We start from the raw sequence: 24,852 nt of genomic DNA, 5'->3' as shown, positions 1-24,852 counted from the left end.
GTATTAGAGGGCTGGAGAGATGGCTCAGTGGTTAAGAGCACCGACTGCTCTTCCAGAGGTTCTGAGTTCAAATCCCAGCAACCACATGGTGGCTCACAGCCATCTGTAATGAGATCTGTCTGATGCCCTCTTCTTGTGTGTCTGAAGTCAGCTACAGTGCACTTATTATAAAATAAATAAATCTTAAAAAAAAAAACTGTATTAGAGTCCCAGCACTAGGACAACTGAGAATCACTAGTTTAGATAAACAGGTAAAACAAGGCTGAATTATACAAACAAACCTTTATAAGATTCTCAGAGGAAGTTAGAAGTAATATAAAAACGGAGGAGCAAGGTATGTTCATACTCCACTTTTTCTCTCTCAACTGATTGTATACTTAGCAAAAACTTTATAAAAACTCCATTAAAAAAAAGAAATCCTGGGGGCCTGGAGAGATGGCTCAGCAGTTAAGAGCACTGACTACGACTACTTTTCCAGAAGTCCTGAGTTCAAATCCCAATAACTACATGGTGGCTTAAACCATCTATAATGAGGTCTGATGCCCTCTAGGCATGCAGGTGTACATGCAGATAGGACACTCATATACATTAAACAAATAAAAAGAAATCTTTAAAAAAAGAAATCCTGGCAATTGGCCAGAGAGATGGTCCAATGGGTTATGGCAACTGCCAGCAAGCTTAACCACCTGAACTTGATTCATCTCCCACAAGCTCCTCTGACCTTCACACATATGTCACGCCATGCTTTAATCTCCCGCCTCCCCCCATGTAAAACAAGTTAAATGCAATAAAAGGTTTGTTGTAAATTCTGGTAATTAGTGAGCAGTACCAAACACACATAATCTGTAAGTCTTTTAGATTCTACAAAAAAAAAAAACTAACAGGGATCAGAGTGAGGTGGTGCATGCCTGCAACTTCCCTCACTCAGGAAGCTGAGACAGGAAAAAGGCCAGCCTGGGCTGCGTAGCTGCAGTCCGTCTCAAAACAACAGCAGAGAATGTGGTCACATAAAAACAATGCCATGAACTTTAACTCAACTCTCCAGTTCCACTTACCAGCAGGAAGATCATCTACTTTTGCTAGATCATTCTCTTCTACTCCAGGCATCCCTGCATCACCAACTCGTTTGACTTGTTCTGCCCAAGTAACAAAATAAGGTACAATTATGTTTATGTGTATATAAATCAAAAATGATTTGAAGAAAAGTAAAAATCAGTTTCTAATGTCACAGATTATAAGTGAACACCTTGTTTGAAACAGCTTTATTTCTTCTTCCTTTTAATATTTTAAAAAGCATACCTTCTTCAGTGTGTACGTGCATGCATATGTGCAAAACAGGGCAGTCAAGGGGGTCAGCTCCTTCCTTCCACTGCTGAGGCAGGGTCTCTGTTGTGTGTGCTATGCCTCACAGACCAGGCTGGCTGGCCTGATTGCTTCCAGAAGAATCTGTTCCCATCTCCTACCTCATTGGAGTTCTGGGATTGTAGACATGTGTCACTACACCAACTCTTTAATGCAGATGTGAGGAACGGAACTCTGGCTGTCACAGGTGCACAGCTAGTACCTTGACTGTCTGAGCCCACTCCCTGGCTCTGATTTAGTTTTAACTAAAATACTTTTTTCTCTTTCATCACAGGACTAAACTTTTAAACAATACAGATATTAAATCATCTCAGAACTAATAGCAAACAGGTTTTTAATGTCTGAATACATTTCAAAACAGAATGAACTGGTCAGTCTCATATCAACACAAACTTACCTTTCCCATGTGGAAGATGATTGCTTGAGGGGTCCTCATTTTTATTTGCATCATTTTCAGGGACATTTGGAATATTTTTAGGTGCTACATGATCATTTCTACCCAATTCTTTTCCATCATTTGATTGAATCTTATGGTTCTCCTATTGTGGGATAAAGATTTGGTAACAATAAGTATTTTTCAGTTTTGAATCATTAAGCCACTGATAAAACAATTTGTGTGTGTGTGCATGCGTGTATATAGTGCCAGACATATGGAGATGAGAGGATAACTTGTGGAAATTTTTAAAAAAGATTTATGTATACATACATACACACAATGTCATTATCTTCAAACACACCAGAAGAAGGCATCAGATCCCATTAGAGATGGTTGTGAGTCACCATGGGGTTGCTGGGAATTGAACTCAGGACCTCTGGAAGAGCAGTCAATGCTCTTAACCCCTGAGCCATCTCTCCAGTCCCCAACTTGTGGAAGTTATCCACAAGTTTCTCTCCTACCATGTACAGAGTGGGGATCAAACTCAGGTCATCATGCTTATTGACAAGTACCCTTACCTACTGAACCATCTAAGGGATACAAAAATACATTTAAAAAAGTTAACAAAGATGTTTTCCTTTTAATGTTACCACTTTTGTGCCAATAGATAACTTCTAATAGTCTATCCCCCACCTACCTCTTTCTTCTTTTAAGAAAGGAGGTCATAGTTTCTAGGCTGCCTAGAACTTCCTAGATAAAACAGAGCAGGCTAGCCTCAAATGTATGGTGATTTTCCTTACTCTGCCTCCCAAGTGCTGAGAACATAGGAACAAGACACCATGTAGAGTCTTAAACATATAGCAACCTTCTTAAAATGATGTTTTTGTAATTTAGTGAAGGGACTAAATTTCCTTATTGTTTTTAAGTAAAGTTGTTTTTTTTTTTTTTCTTTCTTTTCTTTTTTTCAGAGCTGGGGACCAAACCCAGGGCCTTGCACCTGCTAGGCAAGCGCTCTACCACTGAGCTAAATCCCCAACCCCGTAAAGTTTTTATTATGAAGAAAAAAAACCTATCTGTCTGTCTGCCTATCTATTTATTTTGGTTTTCAAGACACAGTCTCTCTGGGTAGCCTTGGCTATCCTGGAACTCACTCTGTAAATCAGACTGGCATTGGACTCAGAGATCTGCCTGTCTCTGCCTCTTCGTCCTGAGTGCTGGGATTAAAAGCTCGCACTACCACTGCCCAGCATGAAATAATTTTAGATTTGTAGAAAATTAACTGCTGTGTGCCCAGTTTCTCCTAATGTTAAAACTAATGTTGCGGGGTTGGGGATTTAGCTCAGTGGCAAGGCCCTGGGTTCAGTCCCCAGCTCCGAAAAAAAGAAAAAAGAAAAAAAAATTAATGTTGCCATGATACATTTGTAAAACAAAGGCAACCACAGTATTACTGGACTGGAAATCTGGCTTGGATGAAGGACTGCTTTTCTATCATCTTAAAGGCCTGGCCGAGGTTGGGGATTTAGCTCAGTGGTAGAGTGCTTGCCTAGCAAGCGCAAGGCCCTGGGTTCAGTCCCCAGCTCCGAAAAAAAAGAAAGGAAAAAAAAAAAAAAAGGCCTGGCCGGGCTGGCTCCCCCAGAAGTACACAAGCTAGGCAGGGTGGCATCCATCTAATAATAGCACACAAGTGACAAAAGCAGAAAACCCCAAAGTTTAAGGCCACCCTTGACTACATAGGAAATTTAAGTCCAGTCTGAGCTACACAAGACCCTGTCTCCAAAAAAAAAAAAAAAAAAAAAAAGGAACAAAATATAATTCTTAACTAAACTTTCAGACTTCATGCAGATTTTTTTAAAACCAGTTTTTCCTACTATATCTTTTTTTTCCGTTCCAAGATTTAATTCAGTATATATTATAAGGAGTTTTGGTCTTCAAGTCTCCTTATTCTCCTCTGGTCTGTATAGTCTTTCTGTCCTTGTATCATAAAAACAATACAAAATTTTATTTACGGATACTAGACTGTGAATTTTTAATAATATCTCCATGTCACAATATCCTATTCTTTTCTTTTTTTTTTTTTTTTTTTTTTTTTTTCGGAGCTGGGGACCGAACCCAGGGCCTTGCGCTCGCTAGGCAAGCGCTCTACCGCTGAGCTAAATCCCCAACCCCACAATATCCTATTCTTTTAAGGTTTCACCCACGAGTTGCTTTGGTCAGCTATTTTTGTCAAAAACATCGAAAATAATAAAGGTTTTCAGTAAATTAACGGCACTACAGCAAACCTTCCTCCTTCCTTTCCCACACCACTGAACTACTCTAAACTTCCGGTGTCTCAGTACTACCTCTACTTCCGGTGTTTCAGTACTACCTCTAACTACACTTGGTACCTCACGGCTGACCCCTCTCCAGCCTTTCACTAACCCATTCTCACACTCTTCAAAGCAGAGACCCATAAACTGCAACTGTCTCAATCTGTAGACTGGTAACAGAGAGACACAACACCCTCAATGTCCTGCTGCAAAGCCCAGGAAAATCTAAGAACAAAAACCCCACAGCCTTGACTTCTGGTCCTTAGATGTTACCAAAGAACGAAAGAAATACTTTTTATTACTGAGTCACTCTTTACTTTTAACTACAAGATTTTTTTGTTTTGTTTTGTTTTTCCACGTGGAGAGGTTTAATGAGAGAAGAAGAGTAGAGGAGAGGAAAGGCTGGCCATGAGCACATGGAGGGAAGGGGTGGGGTAGAGAGAAAGGACAGGGAAGAGAGGAAGAGCAGGGAAGAGAAGAGAGCAAACTACAAGATTTTATGCAAATCACATTTAACCAACTGAGATTAAAGAGTATAAAAAATAACTCATGTCCATAATGGTTAGTGATCTTTAAAAAAGTTCCCTCTATTTCTACAATGACCTTTATGATAGCTCAACTCAAAATAATAAACCATTTGCTGACTCACAATGTATCAAGCGGAGTTGGGAATACATGGACATATATTTAGCATACATGAAGCCACAGATCTGATCCAAGAAAGTATGAATCAAAATTAGTTATATAGTATTTTGTCATGTTTTTTCTGTTTTAAGATAGGGCATCAGACTATTAGAGACTAATAAGAAAAAGCTTGACAATTCTGTTCTGTTTTCTCAAAAGAATAAAAAAAAAATGAAGCTGGGTGTAGATGTTATCCACCTGTAACACCAGCACTGAAGTGCCTTGGGTAAGGGGACTGTGAACTCAAGGTCAATTTGAACTATACACTAAGAGAAAGGGATTCAGAAAAGGAGGAAGGAGGGAGAAAGGAAGGCTTTTCAGTAAAAAGCCATCCACCTTAGAATCTAACATTAACAGCAATAACAACCATGACAATTATTTGCCTAGCATGTGCAAAGCCCTAGGTTCAATTCCTAACCATAAGAAAAACCAAGTAAGTTGATATATTTTTACACATATTCATTTTACTCAGCAAATACACATTGTCTTTTAGCTCAAGCAGACTAGAATTCGTAATGTGTTATGACAAAAACATCTACTTATAAATTGCAAGAATTATAATAAAGCATACATTATTTAAATACTTATTTTTAATTTACCTTTTGTTCCTGCAAAAACTGATCTGCTAATTTTTTAATATTTTCTTCATGTTGTGCTCTTAACTCCTTGATCTGCTGGCCACACTGAAAACTAAATTAGAAAGTCATTCTTTAGACTACATTGGACTGAGTGCTCCAAATCTGTCCAGAAGCCACACATACATTTAGAAAGACACAACATCATTCAATAGAGAAACTGTAAAATGCAATCAAAATCATAAATCTCCAATATTTACCAGGGGAAAGGAAATACTGCCAAAATTAAGTGAAAAAAACAGAAAGCAGGCAGATGCAAGCAAGCCCTCCTCAAGTGTTTACAAATTATACCTACAAAGAAACAACTGTCACGGCCAATTTCCATCACAGCAGAGAAGAATGCTGTTTAAAGAAAACTCGTGGTTCTCATCCAATAGATGAGAAATGCTAGAATTAGGAACCAGTATAGATGACAGTTATTCATGTCTTCAGTAGTACTTTAAATACCATAATATAACTTTACACCGTGTAATACAAGGAAAGGAAGAAATAATATAGTGTCAGGAAAAAAAGTCAAAACAGATAAAAATGGAGACTTTCTTCTGGACAAACAGTCAAAGAATACAAACAGACATTCTTCAAAATATAAATAAGTACTTAATGAATACATACACACATGCAAATGTCACATTATCATCACAAATTAAATGCATAGACAAATCTTAATGTTCATATTATAATCACAAATTAAATTTCCTATCTTGATATCATTGTACTTTCTTATTCTTACATCTCGAGACCAAATTAAATTCAAACTATAAACAATGTTGGCAGAGCTATGAAACATCCCCATTATAAATTAACACAATTATTCAGACAGAAAGCAATCTTTCATTCATATTATATAAGCAGCTAACTGATAAAACATTTTCAGTAAATTTATGTTTGTGAATATATACTAGTGAAATATTAAGAGGGAAAATCTCAAAAAATTACATAAAAATAAAACCATCTAAAATTACTTTATCATTATTATGACTATGACATATTTGTATATATGATGTGTACATTTATGTGTCTACTTGTAGACATGTGAGTGTCACAGTGTACCATGGTATACATGTAGATGTTAGAGGATAACTTTCAGGAGTTAGGTTTCTCTTTTCCATGGCAGGATCCAGGCGTCACACTCAGGTAGTCAATCAAGACTTGCACAGAAAGTGCCTTTTACTCACTGAGCCATCTTGCTGGTCCAAGTAATACTAAGAAAAGGAAAATTTCTACAGTGGTTCCACAAGTTTGTAGAACATAGTTTTGACAAATTGATATGCTAGAAAAAACACTGAATACTGGCAGGTTAAAAATATTCATTCAGTAAGTAATTACACATAGATAAAAAACTCAACCCTTTACCATAAACCTGATCAAACCTATATAGCCCTAAAAAGTTCCCCATTTCCCCCCAAGGTAGAAGTGTGAGAGGGACAGATCAAGAGCAGGAGCACATGTTGAGAACAGGCTACAGAGATGTTTTCGTCTTCTGGAAGTCCTCAGAAAGAAAGTCCTGTTTTAGTCCTTACTGTATCCCATTCAAACCTGCTGTCATAAGATTCTTCTGTTTGACAACCTAGATCACGTAAGAGATGTTTTCACAGTGTTAAACATATTAAAATAAAAGATTGTAAATGTACAAGAACCTTTGAAAGATAAAATAAGATGTAGAAAATAAAAGAGGAAGAGCAGAGGAGAGATGGGAAGAACTGCACTGTGTACGAAAGCTGGCAAACACTGAGGAGACTCACAGGCTGCTGCATGTCCCACCTTACCTCTCGTACTCTAACCGCTTTACAAGGTATGTGTTATTCTTTCTGTAGTCTTGAAGCTGATCTTCTTGTCGAAGAAACTCCTGACGAAGCTCAGCCAGTTGTTCTAGCCAGACAAGGTAAGGAGCGAAAGAAGAATCAAATTTACTTACTGCAACCCTTTCTATTGAGATCTATAGAACGGTCTTCTAATTATGTACATTTTCAATTTTTCTAGTCAGATTCTCAGGAAGTCAGATAACATGTGTGGTCAGAGGTCAACCTTGGGTATAGCTCCTTAGGAGGCCTCCACCTTGGTTGTTATTGTTATTTTTGTGTGCCTGAGTATTTATCTGTGCCGCACATGTATAGGAAGCCTTGGAGGTCAGAAGAGGTGTTAGGTCTCCTGCATCTGGAGTTAGACTCGGCTATAACACATCATGTGTGTCCTAGAACCAAACCTGGGTCCTTGACAAGAGCACTAAATACTCTCAACTGCCATGCCATCTCTCCAGCCTTTCCTCTCGAGGTTTTGTGACAAGGTCTTTCATTGAGATCTGGGCTCACCGAGCAGGCTAGGCTGGCTGGTCAACAAGTCCCTTTTTCATTGTTCAGATTATGGGTCATGTAAGGATCACTGAGAAGACTCCAGTTCTGAAAAATCAAACTTGTTCTGCCAAGTCTAGGACCCAATATTCACATAAACTGTAGAAACATGCTTTTATTGCTTATCTATCAAAATCTCTCCAAACAGTTTTAGCTACTATTTAACGCTCTCAATTTCTAAAATTATCCATACTGCTTCATCATTGGAGCACCAGAAATTTCAAAGATCATGTATTTTCCAACTTTGCCATATTTTTTTTTATATTATTTCTTTGTTTCAGTTTTGAAGTCTATATTTCTGCTTTACTAACCATGTTCCTTGGCAGGCCCACATTAACAGAACACTTGAGTATTTAGGTAAGATTTGAATATATGTTCTTAGATGCATCTTGCAATCTTTTCCTCTCTGTCTCTCTGTTCTTTCTCCTTCCTTCCTTCCTTCCTTCCTTCCTTCCTTCCTTCCTTCCTTTTCATGGAGACAGGGTTCTCTCCATGTAACTCTGCTGGCCTAGAACTCAGAGATCTACCTGCTTCTGCCCTGAGTGCTGGACTGTAAGGCCTGCACCAGGACGCCTGATTACACTACCTTCTTTTTTCTTTCTTGTTTTGTTTTTTGAGGTAGAATTTCTCTGTATAGTCCTAGCTGTCCTGGCTCTTTAGACTAAAAGTGTGGGCTACCACTGCCCAGCTACATTGTATTTTCTTAATATGAGCTCAAAGATAATGTTCAATGAAGCTGCTACTGGCTGCTATTATAAGAGTCACTGTAAGTCTGAGGGTAGCCTTGGCTACACAGGAAGACCTTAACTAAAAGTCCTATGGAATAGTGCCACTCACATTCAGGGTACGTTTTAGCTCCTCCATTACATTTCTCTGGAAACACCCTTACAGAAGTGGCCAGAGTTGTTTTCCCCAGGTGATTATGAATCCAGTGAAGTGGACAACGAAGATTAAACCACTACATGCCCCAATTCTGAAAGGCAAGCTGACAGAGGACGTGATGTAATTAATCTAAGTGAGGCGCTTACTCTCTTTGCCTATTCTTTTCTATAAACCACATGGCAGGTGGTCCTGAATGATAGGAGCAGGCTGAGCAAGCCATGGAAAGCAAGCAAACTGATGGCCTTTTCTTCAGTTTCTGCCTTGACATCCCTGGATAGCAGACTAGAACCTACAACAGGTAATAAACCCTCTCCTCCCCAGGCTGCTTTTGGTCATGGTGTTTTATCACAGAAATAGAAAACTAATTAATGTATTTTTTAAAGTTAGAGCTTTAAATTTATTTATTACTTATTTCTCTACATTCCAGGTTTCTTTCTATCTCAAGAGAACCTCACCAAAGCATCCTCAGATCTGAATGGGTAATATTAGCAGATCAGACACAATGCAGAATAAGAACCCCCACCTTTTTCTTTTCCCTAGAAATGTAATGGCCACATAAGCTACAGTTCAATTTTCTTTGAGAATTTTTTTAATGTGCTTATGTGGTTGTACACATGCATACATAAGCATGTGGAGTCCAGAGATCTACTTGCTTCTGCCTCCTCAGTGGTGGGATTAAAGGCATGTGCCACCACCACCTGGCTCTGTCATCTACTACTTAATGCTTGAAGATTTCAGACATGAAGTAGTCTTTACCTTTATAATTAAAAGTTTCGGGGCTGGGGATTTAGCTCAGTGGTAGAGCGCTTACCTAGGAAGCGCAAGGCCCTGGGTTCGGTCCCCAGCTCCGAAAAAAAGAACCAAAAAAAAAAAAAAAAAGTTTCTTGGAGGCTGGAGAGATGACTCAGTGGTTAAGAGCATCAACTGTTCTTCCGGAGGTCCTGAGTTCAATTCCCAGCAACCATATGGTAGCTCATAACCATCTGCAATGATATTTGGTGTCCCTTTCTGGCCTGCAAGCCTATACGCAGGCGGAAGACTGCATACATAATAAATAAATCTAAAAGAAAAGTTTCTTACCCTTTAAATGATGTATGTCTGCCATCTGATATGATATGTTGTTTTGTAGCTTAACCTAAAAAAGAAATTGTTTTCATTTTAGTAATATAGTTTTTTCTTTTCTTAACACAATACCCTATGTAGCTCCACCTATTCTTGAATTCTATGTTATTTTGTGGTTGCTGTTGTTTGCTTGGTTTGGGTTTTTCTTTTTTGAGGCAAGGTCTTTTTATGTCGCCCTAGAAAATCAGGAACTGCTATGTAGAGCAGGCTGGCCTTAAACTCATGGGTATCATCATATATCCTCTGTTTCCAGTGCTGGAACTAAAGGTATCTGCCGCCAGCACCACCTCCCTGTTCTTCTCTGTAAAGTCAAGGATGACCTTAAACCTCTGATTTTCATGCCTCCACCTCCAGTGCTTACATGTGTGTGCTATGTCACTCACCAAGAATATGTCATTTCATTCATTTTTACTCATATTCACTTTGAACTTGATCACAAATGTAAACAAAAACTATTTATACCCCACCTCTACTTCAAAAACATTTAGGTAAATTCTGATTCCATAATGTTTATTTTTAAATTCATGGGAATATTTACCTGATATAACAATTTTCAATGTTTTAAAGTTTGAATTGAACATCATTTATTGACTTCCCTACCCCAAATCATACCGAAGACCTATCACTAACTCAATATTAGAAGAAGATCAACTCTTTGAAACATTTACTATCAAATCAAAAGTGACTCCTGCTTGTCAGGCTTTTCCAGGATGACACAGCATCTCTGTGTTCAGGTTTATGCTCAAGATTCAAAGCCATGGTCACTGTCCCTTAGAAGTCAGTACACGTGAATGCTAAGAACATAGGTGAACAAAACCACTCATAGTAAAAGTAAAAACATTTACTTGAACAACAAAAAGTTCGTTATATTTTAAAATCTTTCATTTTTCCCTTTATATTCTTATTTTTCATGAAAGTGTTCTTGCTGTAGACAAGCTTTGCCTAATTATAAAACATAAGTAAAATATCACTACGACTGGGTATTCTTGCCCAAAAGGAGGCCAGATTCACAATGATCCAAAGCAACCATGTAAGAGGCAAACGATAAATACCAACTTCTGAAATGAAGTTTAGAATATTGTATAGATATCTCATGTAACTTTCACATAATTTCTCCCAGTGTGTATAAATATTAGTACAATTTCAAAATTAGGGCACTAACATAACAACTATGCATAGTTCCATGTCATTTAATCATATGTGCGGGTCTGTAAAACCACAATAACAGACAAGACACAGAAGGCATTCCATCACTGCAAAGACTGCTCTCTCTTTTTTAAAAGATTTATTTATTTATTTCATGTATGTGAGTACATAGTTCCTCTCTTCAGACATACCAGAAGAAGGCATTGGATCCCATTACAGATGGTTGTGAGCCACCATGTGGTTGCTGGGATTTGAACTCAGGACCTCTGGAAGAGCAGTCAGTGCTTTTAAACACTGAGCCATCTCTCCAGCCCACAAAGACTTCTCTTATACTATACTTTATTTTGTTTTATAATGTGTGTGTGTGTGTGTGTGTGTATATTGGTGTGTGTGTGTGTGTGTGTGTGTGTGTGTACATAATGTGCACAGAGGTCAGACGACAATTGCAGGAAAAGAATTTTTTTCTTCTACCACATGAATCCAGGAGATCAAACTCAGGTCCATCAGATTTACAGCCATCCTGCCAGACCTAACACTATCTTATAGAGTCAAGACTCATTTCCTTGCTCCTATATCTAGTGCCAACATACGGGCAAGAATATGAAACTACAGAGAAAACATAAGAACAGTGTCAAGGAATCAGTAGACAAGATAATACATAAAGAGTATAACTCCTATGATAATTCAGAGATTTTATGGAAAGGATTCTGTCTGAAATAGGAATTTAATGTTGAATAAAACTTGAAGCAAGTAGAAAAGAGCCCTTTGGAAAGAGAAAATAACCAAGAAAGTGTATAAAGTCAATAGGCCTGAGATGTGTAAGAACACTCAAACAGACTATCTGGTTATAGTATATTCTTATACTATAAGAATAGTAGAAAAAGGAGCTAGGGCAGAAAGGCTACGAAGGTCCTTTCAAATCAAGCAGTGTCCATCTTTACCCTAAGTCCCTATGGCTTGATTATTAAGGTGGAAGTTCAACCAAAGAGTAGATGAAAGCAGGATTGTTCCAAGAGCAGGAGTCTAGCAGTCTCACTGAAGTCTTGTAGACTTTGAAGAAGGAAGTTTAAAGAAGGCTGATGCATAGTTATGAAAAGAAATGGAACACTTCTAGTACACAGCAAAAATATAACATTGGTATACTCTGAGAACACTGCACAGGCAAGTAAAAGAAGACACTCACCAAAAAGGCAAAACAATTCCGATCGCACCCATATGAAATGCACAGAAAAGGCCAGCCCATAAGGACAGAGGGACAGCGGCTACCATCTGGGGAGGGACAGTAACAAGGAGTCTCTAAGGAGAAACCCAGACAGAGTCCATGCTCTACATCTGAACAGTATCTCTAGCCATAAGAGTGAGTCTCAATGTGCACAGGATTTCTTTTTGAGCCCTGAAAATGTTTTAGAATTAGACAGTGGTAACAGTTATGGCACTATAAATTTACTTAAAAAGTGAACTATATACTTTAGAAGGGTTAATTTTATATCAATTACATCTACTTTTTTTGCATCCCCATTTTATAATGCAAAATAAAAAGGACCATAGAATGCTGAATGTACTCTGGACAGCATGCAAGAAAATACAGATGGGACAGTGAACACTGTGTGCTCGAGAGCCTCGTTATTCAAAAGAGACACTGAAGAAAGCAGGCAATTAGGAGGCTTCTGGAGATGACAATAATGTCTAACATGACTCCTATGGAAAGAGTAACTGTCACCCATGTGGAAGTAGGGGAGACAAAGAGGAAAGACACACAAGGATGCACCAAAACTAAGAAGTAAGAATCACTCAACATCCTAGGATCTGCAATCAGTCCCAAGGGGCTGGAAAATAATGAGTTAAGGGGAAATATTAAGATATATCTCTTTAAAAACAATCAAGGTCTATAGCACACGAGTCTTACCAAAGATGATGGGCACTTTCCATGGAATTTTAAAAGGACTTTTAAGCAAGATTATGATATCCAATTTGCAATTTTGAAGTAAATTTGGGCAGACCAGAGAGGACAAGATTAAATAGAATAAAATCAGATCATTTTATAGGTTAGGCCTGTTTGTATAGGGACAACAAGCTGAGGATTACTGGTTATACTTTATTGGTTGAGGAAAAATTTCCAAGGAATATTCTGATATTGAGCTCCATAAACTCAACTTCCAATGTATCTAAATAGTTGTGCAGGAAATTAACTATAATGCTTGTGTGATAGCTGTGGCCACAGTGACAGAAATTATACAGCCTCCAAAGCCTCAAGATCTTACTGTCTGGCTTTTTATTAAAAAAAAGGTCCGATTATTCCTAAACTAACAGGCTAAGAATAGAAAGGCAGATCCTTGAGGTAGCTAAGTGGTTAAAGGTGCTTGCCACCAAGTCTGATTCTCAGAACCCACATGGTAGGAGAGAAATGACTCCTGAGGTTGTCTTCTGAGCTCCATATAGATACAGTGGCATGAGCGTGCTCCCAACACCCAGTAAATAAATGTAAACGAGATGCACACAAATGATGGGGGCAGGGAGAGGGAAACAGGCACACAGGCAAGCCAGCCAAAGAAGAGTCTGTAGTGTAGTAAGATATGAGAAGCTAGCTGAAAATCACTGGAGCTTGAATTACAGGCAGTTATCAGCAGCCCAACATGGGTGCTGGGACCTGAACTGGGGTCCTGTGGATGAGAATAAGGTGCAATTAACCACTGAGCCCTCTGCTCAGCCCCTAATTTTGGTTCTTGCTACTACTAGTGACTAATTAGAAATTAATTAGTAATTAATTTGGGTTCATCACATTTCCATACTCACTGTTAAATAGGCAATGCTCTAAAAAGTTCTAAAATTACTTAGCTTTTTTTCTAAATATCTTCTAGACAGGATACAGTATAAAACCTCAAAAGTATTACTTACCACTTATCTCACAAAGGGATCCTCATTCTCTGGGTTCTGTGTGGCTTCTCCCCCTCCCTACTTACTAGCTTTTGCAGTGAACTTGTTTGTTTCTAGCACTAGAAATTAAATCCAGGGCCACAAGTTACTGAAGTGCTCTACCACTAAGCTATATCCCAGTCCTACTTTCAGGCTTTTTACTTAAAATAGGCAAGATATAGTTACTTAAAAGTATACAAAAAGATAACAAATAAGTTCTCTTTCAAGTTTCTTTGTAGGTGAGTGGTGTTGAAAGATGGACGGTCACAAACCATCTCTTGCCCAATTACATTTACAATCAGACACTGTGGTGGTTTGAATAAGAATGACCCACATATTTGAATGTGTAGTCACCAGGGAGTAGAAATGCTTGAAAGAAAGAATTAGAAGGATTATGAGGTGTAGCCTCCTGGAGGAAGTGTGTCACTGGGGGTGGGCTTTGAGGTTTCAAATGCCAAGCCCAGAGTTCCTCTTTCTACCTACAGATTATGATGTAGCTCTCTGCTACTGATCCAGCACCTGCCTGCATGCTGCCATGCTCCCTGACATGATGATAATGAACTAAACCTCTGAAATTGTAAGCCAGCCCCAATTAGATGTTTTGTAACAGTTGCCTTAGTCATGGTGTCTCTTGCCAGTAACAGAACAGTGACTAAGAGTTACCAATCCAGATTTCAAAAATTTGAAATGGTGGCTGGGAATATTGGCTTTCAGTTATATACTCCTAGCTACTGGACAGACAACAGAAAGACTGCTTGAGCCCAGGAGTTCAAGGCTAATGTGGAAAATATAATAAGACACTATGTATAAAGAAAGAAAAAACCTTCTACAATGTTGGAAACAACTTGCTTGGCCTCAGATTCTACTAGTAATCTTATAAGCAGTCCTTAAAAACAAAACTTTTTTTTGGAAAAGTTTTATCTGGTCTGTTTCAAATGCTAATGCCACTTAAGATTTTTTTTCAACTCTCAATGTTTATCAGAGTCGATCATTTAAAATAAGAATTATATGTCAGCTAGTGGACTGTGACATAAAAGAAACTGTCTTATTTATTCCTATCCCCGAGTACTCAACATCTGAATGTATGTATGTGTGTTTGTAGAACCCTGAATGTATGCAAGCTAGACTTGTCTGCTCCATGCTCTTAGTATTTTGTACTCTTCCCTACTTGAATTATCTTCATTCATGCTTGTACATATTTTTAATTAGCGTTCAAGAATTTTGGGGTGTGGGGGAGGGAAGGTTGGGTCTAGTATCTTATCTGGCTTCAAACTAGACAGTGTAGGTGAGAATGCCCTTGAAACTTTTTTGTTGTTGGTTTTTGAGGGTTTGTATTTGTTTTTCAAGTTAGGGTTTCTCTCTGTAGACCAGGCTGACCTCAGATTCACAGGGATCTGCCTGCCTCTGCCTCCCAAGGGTTTGGATTAAAGGCGTGAACAACCACCAGCCAGCTAACTTTGAAACTATTAATCATCCTGCTTCCACCTCCCAAGAGCTGGGATTGCAGGCTGTGCCCTACACCCAGCTTATGCAGTGCTCGGATTGAACCTGAAACCTACAAGCTAGGTTGACACTATACTAAGCTACACTACTCACCCCTCACAGACTTCTGAACTTCCTCACATAAATCCCATTAATGCTTTCATTGTCTTAGAGTTTATTTCTTCTCTACTTTTCTGTAATACTGATCCCTAGGATTTGGGTCTCTCTAAAAACTAGGCCAATTCACTGTACTCTCTGGCCTCTGCCCTGTCAATGTCTTTTTTTCAGTGATTACTTTTCTCACTGCTGTGATAAAACACCAATCTAAGGGAACCTATAGTTATACAGCCCTGAGTGCACAGGATCTCTTCTCATCTTGGATGCTAAACAAAATGGGGCCAAGTAGTACTCTCACTGGAGAAGCAAACTACAAGGACCAAGGATTCATGCTGAGTGTTGTCTTGTCACCTGGCTTTATGTGTTTGGACATGGCAGTGGGACTGTGTGGAGGGAGGGAGTCGTTCTGAGGCTGACCCCTTCCTGTCTTCCTCTTTGAAATATTTCTACAGATGCACCCCCAGACACCTTTCCTTCAGTCAGGCTTTTTCCTCAAGTTTCCAGGCCTCCCAAAATAACACCAGCACCTGGGTACTATGGCTCTGAGTACAGGAGCCTTTTCCAAAGACAATTCATGTCCAAACAGTAACACTGTTCTTCCTATGACCTTTTCAGGAAGAATTATCTCCTTCTATTTCCCAGCATACTTCTTATTCATCTCTAAGTACTTCACATACTCCCTCTAATTTTTCATCCTCTAGTACCTAAAACTTTGCCTCTATTGTCCTACCAGCCCTTTCTGAAATTGTTCCAATGCTTTCCCCAGCCTCTGGGGCTTGTCTCGATTAATTCTGGCAGCTGTTACTGGCTCAGTGGCTCGGCTTTCCTTTTCATCTGGTGTGTGTGGGGGGGAAACCTGAAAATGGCTCAGCTGTGTCTGCTTCCCTTTCATTATGGCTTGTTCTTGAGCAACTAGCAAAGCTAAGACCAATTACTACAGAGGTTACATATACTTAGCTTTTAATAAAATACTGCCATTTCTTTCTCCTATGTCTCCAACACCAAAAGATGACAGTCTTGGTGTCTGCCTCCCATCCTCACTACAAACAATTCTATCTTCTTTAATATATTTAGTAGTTAATATATTTAATATATTTAGTAGGTAGGGGTGTGTGTGTGTGTGTGTGTATGTGTGTGTGTGTGTGTGTGTGTGTGTGTGTGTTTGACTGTTTTATTTTTTAATCTAGCGGTGAGGTAATTCAGTGAGTTAAGGAACTTGTCACCAAGTCTAACAACCTGATTTGATTCCCCAGAACCCTCATGGTAAATAGAAGGAGAGAACCAATTACAAGTTATCCTCTGACCCCTAATATGTTCTATGGCCCAGATATGCACATACAAAAAATAAATGTAATAAAAATGCATTTTCAAAGCTGAGAAGCAAAGGCAGGAGAATCAAAAGTTCAAACCAGCTTACACTATAAATAAAGCAAGTTCCAGACTTCAAAATTCACAAAGAAACCAATTACAAAAAGTCCATACCCTTTCCCCCTCACCACCCACCATGATTCAGCAGCCAAGGGATGGTGCAGGAACTCAAGAGATTCTGAAAAACAGGCACAGCAATTACTCATTTGTACTGTTGCTGGCTAGAAAGCATGCCTGCTGTAAGAAGCCAGAGCACCATTAACAATGGTACTGATAATCAACTTCAAAAAGTTAAGATTTATTTAGGCTTTCCTTTCAAAGATTTCAGTTCACAGCCACCTGGTCCCTTTGACCTTTGGGCCTGTAGCAAGACAGTACAACATGACAGGAGACACACAGCTAAGGCCTGATCATCTCTTTGCTGGAAAGCAAAAGGGAGGACTCAACTTGGCTAGGATATGAAGATCACCCTTGAGGGCATGCCCCCACTGACTTCACTTGCTTTCACCAGGCCTTACCACTATTCCCATCACCTGTGGACTGGGAACAACGCCTTCTATACATGGACCCTGCAAAATGTTCAAACTCTAAAGTGAGCTGGAGAGATTGATTGCTCAGCAGTCAAGGGCACTGGCTGCTTTTCCAGAGGACCTTTTTCAGTTCCTAGTTCCCACATGGCAGCTCACAACTGTCTGTAACTGTAAGTTATAAAGAATCTCATGGCCTCTTCTGGCATCCAAGGACAATACATACTCACATGGTACACATATATACATTCAGTCAAAACTCATACACATAAGAGCCAAGCTATAGCATAATGAATGCATATTAAATACTTGTTTTACACCAGATCCTGTGATAAATCCTCTTGATATATAATATACTATATATATATATATCATTTAATGCTTATAACCACCCTACAAAGTAGGCACAGTGATTGTTACAGTTTGTATATGCTCAGGAATGGCACTATTAGGAGGTGTGGCCCTGTTGTAGTAGGTGTGTCACTGTGGGCGTTGGCTTTAAGACTCTCATGCTGGCTGCCTGGAAGTCAGTATTCTGCTAGCAGCCTTCAGATGAAGACGTAGAACTCTCAAGCTCTTCCTGCACCATGCCTGCCCGGATGCTGCCGTGTTCTCTCCTTGATGATGATGGACTGGACATCTGAACCTGTAAGCTAGCCCCAATTAAATGTTGTCCTTATAAGAGTTGTTTTGAGGGTTGGGGATTTAGCTCAGTGGTAGAGCGTTTGCCTAGCAAGCTCAAAGCCCTGGGTTCGGTCCCCAGCTCCGAAAAAAAGAAAAAGAAAAAAAAAAAAGAGTTGCTTCGATCATGGTGTCTGTTCTCAGCAGTAAAAGCCTAACTAAGACAGTGACATTCTTCATTTCACAGTTGAGAACCTTATTTCCTAAGTCACAGGCACAAATTTTAGATACTCTTCCAAGAAATACCAATCCAAAGATGTGCCTGTGACCACTGCACATGTATTAAATCTGATAGAAATTAAACTTGACCTTTCACATCTTACATGGCACATACCCCTGTAAATATGTAATCTGTCTCTCTTGAAGTAGTAGGAGATATCATGCCTTATTACATGGGGAGTGGGGTGTATAAGTCAGAGTCTTGTTAGGTAGCTCTGGATAGCCTGGAACTCACCAAGATTGCTGGACTTCAATCTTGCCCCTGCTTCCTGAGTGCTTGGTTTGAAAGTATGCAGCATGCTTGTTTTGTTACATACTTTAAAAAATAATTTTATTGTAGTATTTATTTGTATGTTTGCATGTTTATGTCCATGTGTGATAGTCAGAGGAAAACTTGAAGGAGTTGCTTCTTTCCTTCACTATATGGGTTCCAGAGATTGAACTCGGGTCACTGGGCTTGTCATCAAGTGCATTTACCTGCTGGGCCATCTCATTGGCCCTATTAGTTACATATTTTAAATGAGCAAAGTCTTTGGTCATGGTTGGCTACGATGAACCACAAATTTTTTTCACTTACTCATTAATTGTGTTTTAAAATTGTATTGTATTGTGGGTACACATTCATTATTCATTCAATCAATGATTTATTTCTAAGTGTACTATATTTTAGGACTGGAGATAAAGAGTATTTTGTTGCTCCATTAAATCACTGAAATCATTCATTCCATTAACTAGTCACAAGGAAATACTGGGCACTCAGTAGGTGAAAGATACTGCAAAGATTAGAGATATAGAAATATACAAGAAACAGAGGGAGTTCTAATTAAATGATACAAATTCAAGAGTCATGGACATGCATAATCAAAGTTTTGTGAGCAAATATGGCTACTTAGGAAAAGAATAAACGAGGATTCAAACTAAACGTTATGAGCAGTACTAAACAGTGGTAAACAGAGGGAAGCCAGCAAAGTAGAGTAAGAAACAGGAAAGCCTGGGGTCCTGGGAGCCAAGAGCATAGAGAGTTGGAGGAAAGACGCTGAGACATGGGGAGTGGGCATGAAATGAATATGTAGGCATGAGAAAAACAATTCTCTTCAAGAACATCTGATTGCAGAGGGGAAGAGTCAAGTATTTTCCAAATGCTAGGGGACAGACTTATAGAGAGATTTATTAAAGGTAGAGTTAGAGTCAAAGAACAAGTAGGAAGACTGACAAAAGGGGTTGGGGATTTAGCTCAGTGGTAGAGCGCTTGCCTAGCAAGCGCAAGGCCCTGGGTTCGGTCCCCAGCTCCGAAAAATAGGAGAAAAAAAAAAAAAAAAAAAAAAAAAAAAAAGACTGACAAAGAGAAGGACCTTCCTTTAACTAACGAGTAAACCGTGCAGATGTCAAACGGCCTGCAGATTTGGTAGAACAAGTTTTACCATACATTTCTGAGATAGCGTCTTTCTGTGTAGCTCTGGTTGTTTTGAAACTCCCTCTGTAGTTCGGGCTAGCCTCGAACTCAGAAATGTGCCTGCCTCTACCTCCCAAGTGCTGGGATTTAAGGCATGTACCACCACCTCCTGTCTTACCATATAATCGTTAAACAGGCAGGTGACAACCTCGAGAAAGGAGAAAAGGAATTAAAATGGGGGAAAAGGTAAGAAAAGAGGATGAGTTAGGTGGAATGGAAAAGAGATGTGAAAAGTATCCTAAAGTGCATACTGTTCATCAGTTTACTGACCAAAAATTTCTACAAGTAGGTTATATGACTTTCCCCAACTATGCTTGAAATAGGCCCATAAAATAGAGTACGGCCAAGTGTAGTGTTACACAGGAATAATTCCAGCATTTCAGAGGCAGAGGCAGAGGAGCAGGAGGCAGGGGGCAGGGGGAACAGGGAGCAGAGGGGCAGGGGAGCAGAGGGGAATAGGGGAAGGGGAGAAGGGGAGCAGAGGGAAAGAGGGCAAGGGGCAGAGGACAAGGGAGGCAGAGGGACAGGGGTTGGAGGCAGGACCTTTGACTGTTCTTTCATATTTTCATACAATTTCCCCAAAATTTGTGAAACATGTCACTGGAATTTTGATGGGATTATGTTGTATGTGTAGGTCACATTTAATAATATAGCCATTTTACAGTATAATTTTTTTTTTTTACATTTTTTTTTCCTGGAGCTGAGGACCGAACCCAGGGCCTTGTGCTTGCTAGGCAAGCGCTCTACCACTGAGCTAAATCCCCAACCCCTACAGTATAAATTTTGCCAAACCATGAGCATGGGAGACATTTCTACATTTTAATGTCTTCTTCAGTATCTTCCACCTTTTTAAAGTTTATTGTGAAAGTCTTTCATATCTTTGGTTAGGCTTATTTTTGGGTTTTGTTGTTGCTTGTTTTTAAGCTGTGAATGTTTTTTCCTTCCCCTTCTTTCTTTCCCAGCAAGCTCATTGTGAGTAGACAGGAAAGCAACTAACCTTTGTGTGTTGGTTTGGTGTCCATCTATACTACTAAAATCACTTATGAGCAACGGTTCTCAACCTGTGCGTGTGACCCCTTTAGAGGTCGAATGACCCTTTGACAGGCACATATCAGACATCCTGCATATCAGATGTTGATGTTACAATTCATTACAGTGGCAAGCACAGTTATGAAATAGAAACAAAAATAATTTTATGGTTGGGGGTCACCACGACATGAGGAACTGTATGTTAAACTTTGCCAAAGGCCTTTTCTTGGCTATTGAGATGATCTGATCATGTGATGTGGTATGCATGTGTGGTGAATGAGGGTCACAGGCTGATGTCAGGTATTCTACTGAGTTTCGTTGTACTTGTTGAGACAGGGTTTTTCACTCTTCTGCCATCTCTCACAAAACCTGGACTTAACCCTTTCAATTAAGAGTGGTTGACTGAGGAGCCTCTGAGATCCAACTGTTTTCCCCCCTTTCCCTCCCAGCCCCTAGCATTGAGGTTACAGACTGGCTGCCATGCCTTTCATATAGATAATGAAAATCTCAACTCAGACCCTCATGCTTTGTTTGTTTGTTTGTTTGTTTGTTTAAATAATAAAAATTTTATTGGGAATTCCTGGCATGGTAGTTATCTCCCCCGACTCTGGGAGAAGGACAATGCTGTAGGAAATCCCTGAGAAGTCACATTGTCCCCCATCCCCTCTTCCCAGCCAATACAGAAAGGAGAAAAACCCTCTGAAAGGGTTGGTCTTCAGTCTTCCTTAATCCAAAAGGGCAGATACAGAAGAATCCATGTGTGCTTGACCCCCTAGCTGGCTCTTCCAAACTGGAGAAGTGCACCAACATCTCTGGTGGTAGGGTTCTTGATGTCCACACTCATTTCTTACCCTTTTTTTTTCCTCTTTTTTTTTTTTTTTTTTTTTTTTGGGAAGCTGGGGACCGAACCCAGGGCCTTGCACTTGCTAGGCAAACACTCTACCACTGAGCTAAATCCCCAACCCCCATTTCTTACCCTTAATGAGGCTGTCACTTCCCCCAAGTAAAGCTTTCATCCTGTAGATTCAGCACAAGGTTGTCAGCTGTGAGATTCGGTGATGTGGTGATCGTCTTAGAGATTTCTGAGCCTACAAGATCTTTAGAAGCTTGATATAGCCAGGATTCTTGCTCAGTGCTTCTCCAAGCATCTTGGCAGCCTTAGCCTTCCCCTCAGCCTGCACAATCTTCTGTCACTGCTCCTGCTTCACTTTCTCCACCAGAAACTGGGCCCACTGGGCTTCCCGCTGGGCTACTTGTTTGGCTTCTACAGCAGCTGTGTGTTCTCTGTGATAGCTACATCATCCAGGATGAGGCTGAAGTCATTGGCACACTCTGTCAGCTCTCTTTGGATCAACAGGGACACCTGAGCCCGCGGGGTAATCAACTGTGAGGCATCTAACTTGGCCATCACACTTGAGCACCTCATTGACAAGGGACAGCAGCACTTGCTCCTCATAGTCTAGCCCTAGGCGCTGGTACATGCTGGGGAGCTCCTGGGCATTGGGTCAAGCCAGCACACACAGGGTGATGTTCACCATCTGCAGGTCTTTGGAGCCTGTGGAGGAGAAGATTTTTCAAGGTCTGACCCAGATGTCATAGATGATGGGGTACTGGGGCGAGGAGATCCTGAAGTGGAGGTCTTTGGCAGGACTGTGTCCTTTGGCACGGCACCAATATGATTAAAGAAGATGGCTCTATAACCACCTTCCATGGAGAACAGGGATTCACGGAAGCTGTAGGCCACAGCCCCAGCCTTAGCAGCAGCTTCAGCACCACACTCAAAGCCTGGCGTCCGGCTAAGTCCTTCAAGTTCTGGGCCTGGTCTGCTCTTCCTTAAGGTGGCGGCACCAGCAGTCAGGAGGGAGTGCCCACCAGTTTCTACCCCACTCCAGTTTACAGACCTTGTCTTGCACACAAGGATTGGGGGCCTTAGAGCTTGTGGGCCAGATCCTCATGCTTAAGCAGCAAGGACTCTGCCACTGAGTCATCTCTCCAGTCTGGTTTTTCTCTTTATGAATATGTATGTGCTATATTATATTTATTGATTTGAACCATCTCTGGATGAAATCCTGGAATGAAACCTTGATTATAGTGTGTGGTCTTTATACTGTGTTACTGAATTTGGTTTGCAAGTATTTTACTGGTAATTTTTGTTTTTATGTCCATCATGGAAATTGGTCTAACATTTTCTATTTCCTTACCTGATTTTAGTATCAAGGTAATATGAGACCCACAGAATAGTTTTGATAGTATTCTTCTTCTTTTTGTTTATATGACAGGAGCACTGGGGTGAGCTACTTTAAAAGTCTAATTATTATTCAGCAGTGATCTGTCCATCCTGAGCTTTTCTTTGTTGGAACTCTGCTTGTGATAGGTCTGTTCACATGGGTTACATCTTCCGGATTTAAGTAGGTCATATGTGTCTAGTAATTTATAACTATATCTTCATTTTCGGTTTTCTTTAAATATAAAATTTCAAGGTGTTCTTTAATAATCTTGTAGATTTTGTAATGTATGTAATTTAGTTCTTCACTATCTATTGATTACTTTTACTATGTTTTTCTCTTGATCTGGCTTATTTTTCCAAAGAACTTTTTGTTTTGCTAGGTTTTTTGTTGTTTGTTTGTTTTATGGTGAAAAACATATACTTAGAATTAGCCAGCTGGGCTCAGTTTAGATGATCCTAATCTTATTGGCAACATCCAGAGTGTCATAATCAGAAGCCCACTGAACATAAGCCTTCTCCTCTCTGTCAGGCCACATCAGTGTCACAGAGTTTCTTCGTGGCCTGTTTGATGTGGTGCTTGTTAACCCTTGACATCCTCAATGAACACAGTGTGGTATTGTCCTCTGTCATCTGATGATGCCACAGTGGTCAAGCTTGTTTTGCCAGGGTGCACTCTTTTGAGGGTATTTGTACTGCCCAGAGCCGCAGGAAGGTGGGTGCCATCTTTGTTCCGTGGCCATGATGTCTTTCAGCACCGCTGTCTTAGGCTCAGGGATCGGGGAGCAGAGAGCTTCCTTCTTCACTTTCTGCACCATCTTGGTGAAAAGCTTGTTTTGCTAGTTTTTTTTGTTTGTTTGATTGGGTTTTTTTGTTATTATTCTTAATCTCCATTTCATTAGTTTCTGCCCTGATCTTTATCATTTCATCTACTGTTTTGTGACTTGGTTTGCTCTTTCTTTCTCTTCTCTTAAGACTGTGAGGTGTATCATTAGTAATTTGAAATTTCTCTGATATTTCATTGTCAACAATTACAGATACAAGCTTTCCTCTCAGACCCGCCTTAGATGTAATCTGGTAAATTGTTTTTACTTTCATTTGATTCTAGAAAAGTAACTTGACCTGATTTCTTCAATAATAAAATAATACTGTTTCCTCTTTAATATTTTATACTTTCTATGGTATTGCTTGCTAGGAGTTCTAGTTTTAATCAAGTATGATCTAATAAAATAAAAGAAATTATTCTGATTTTTTTAATTGTTAAGACTTGCTTTATGACCTAAAATATGATCTATCCTAGAGAAAGTTCCATGTGCTGCTAACGGGATTGTGTACCTCATTCTCACTGAAGAAATATCCTGTAAATGTCTGTCAAATCCATTCAGTCTATGGTACACATCAGCTCTTAAGTTTCTTGACTTTTAATCTTGACTTTTAATCATCAGTATATACCCTATCTATGGATGAAAGCGAGACTCTAAAGTTATCTGTTATTTTTATCAGGACTTATATATACTTTCGTGTCTATTAGTTTTGTTTTATAAAATTGAGAGCCCAATGTTTGGTGCATAAATATTAACATTTACAATCTTCTTTTAACAACTGCTTAATTAATTAACTTTAGCTTGTAGAGCCACACAAGCCACTCTATACCTGTGGAGGTCAGAGGACGACTTGTAGGAGTTAGTTTTCTCTATCTGTAATGTGAGTCCCAGGCATCAAACCCCGATCAGGAGACTGGTAGCAAGCACCTTTAGCTGGACTCTCTTGCCTGTCTAATTATTCTACCTGTTAGTTCTGTTAGTGTGTACGGTTTTCTTCATCTTTTCTGGCTAATTTTGGCTTGAAGTCTATTTTATCAGCAGAATAGCTACACCAGCTAATTTTTAATATGCATTTGCTGGGCAATATTAAATCCTTTTACTTTCAGGCCATGTTTGTCTTTGGTACCAATATTTTAATAGTATTCCATCTTCCA

At 39.5% G+C, this 24,852-nt stretch overlaps 1 protein-coding gene and 1 pseudogene across 2 annotated transcripts in view; both read right to left on the bottom strand.

Moving 5' to 3' along the window:
• Positions 1–24,852, bottom strand: part of Golm2 (golgi membrane protein 2) — a 69,273-nt gene that overhangs the window by 31,314 nt on the left and 13,107 nt on the right. For both annotated transcript variants that reach the window (XM_039105461.2, NM_001271283.2), the window contains exons 2-6: positions 9,674–9,728; positions 7,130–7,232; positions 5,328–5,418; positions 1,760–1,901; positions 1,056–1,136 (exon numbers count right to left, since the gene is read on the bottom strand). In XM_039105461.2, the coding sequence (XP_038961389.1) occupies positions 1,056–1,136; positions 1,760–1,901; positions 5,328–5,418; positions 7,130–7,232; positions 9,674–9,728 (472 nt within the window). The remainder of the gene's footprint in view (positions 1–1,055; positions 1,137–1,759; positions 1,902–5,327; positions 5,419–7,129; positions 7,233–9,673; positions 9,729–24,852) is intronic.
• Positions 9,679–23,692, bottom strand: Phb2-ps2 (prohibitin 2, pseudogene 2; annotated as a pseudogene).

Source organism: Rattus norvegicus, chromosome 3, assembly GCF_036323735.1.
Source record: "Rattus norvegicus strain BN/NHsdMcwi chromosome 3, GRCr8, whole genome shotgun sequence".
In the NCBI taxonomy this organism is placed as follows: Eukaryota; Metazoa; Chordata; class Mammalia; order Rodentia; family Muridae; genus Rattus; species Rattus norvegicus.
This window is presented reverse-complemented; position numbering and strand designations above follow the sequence as displayed.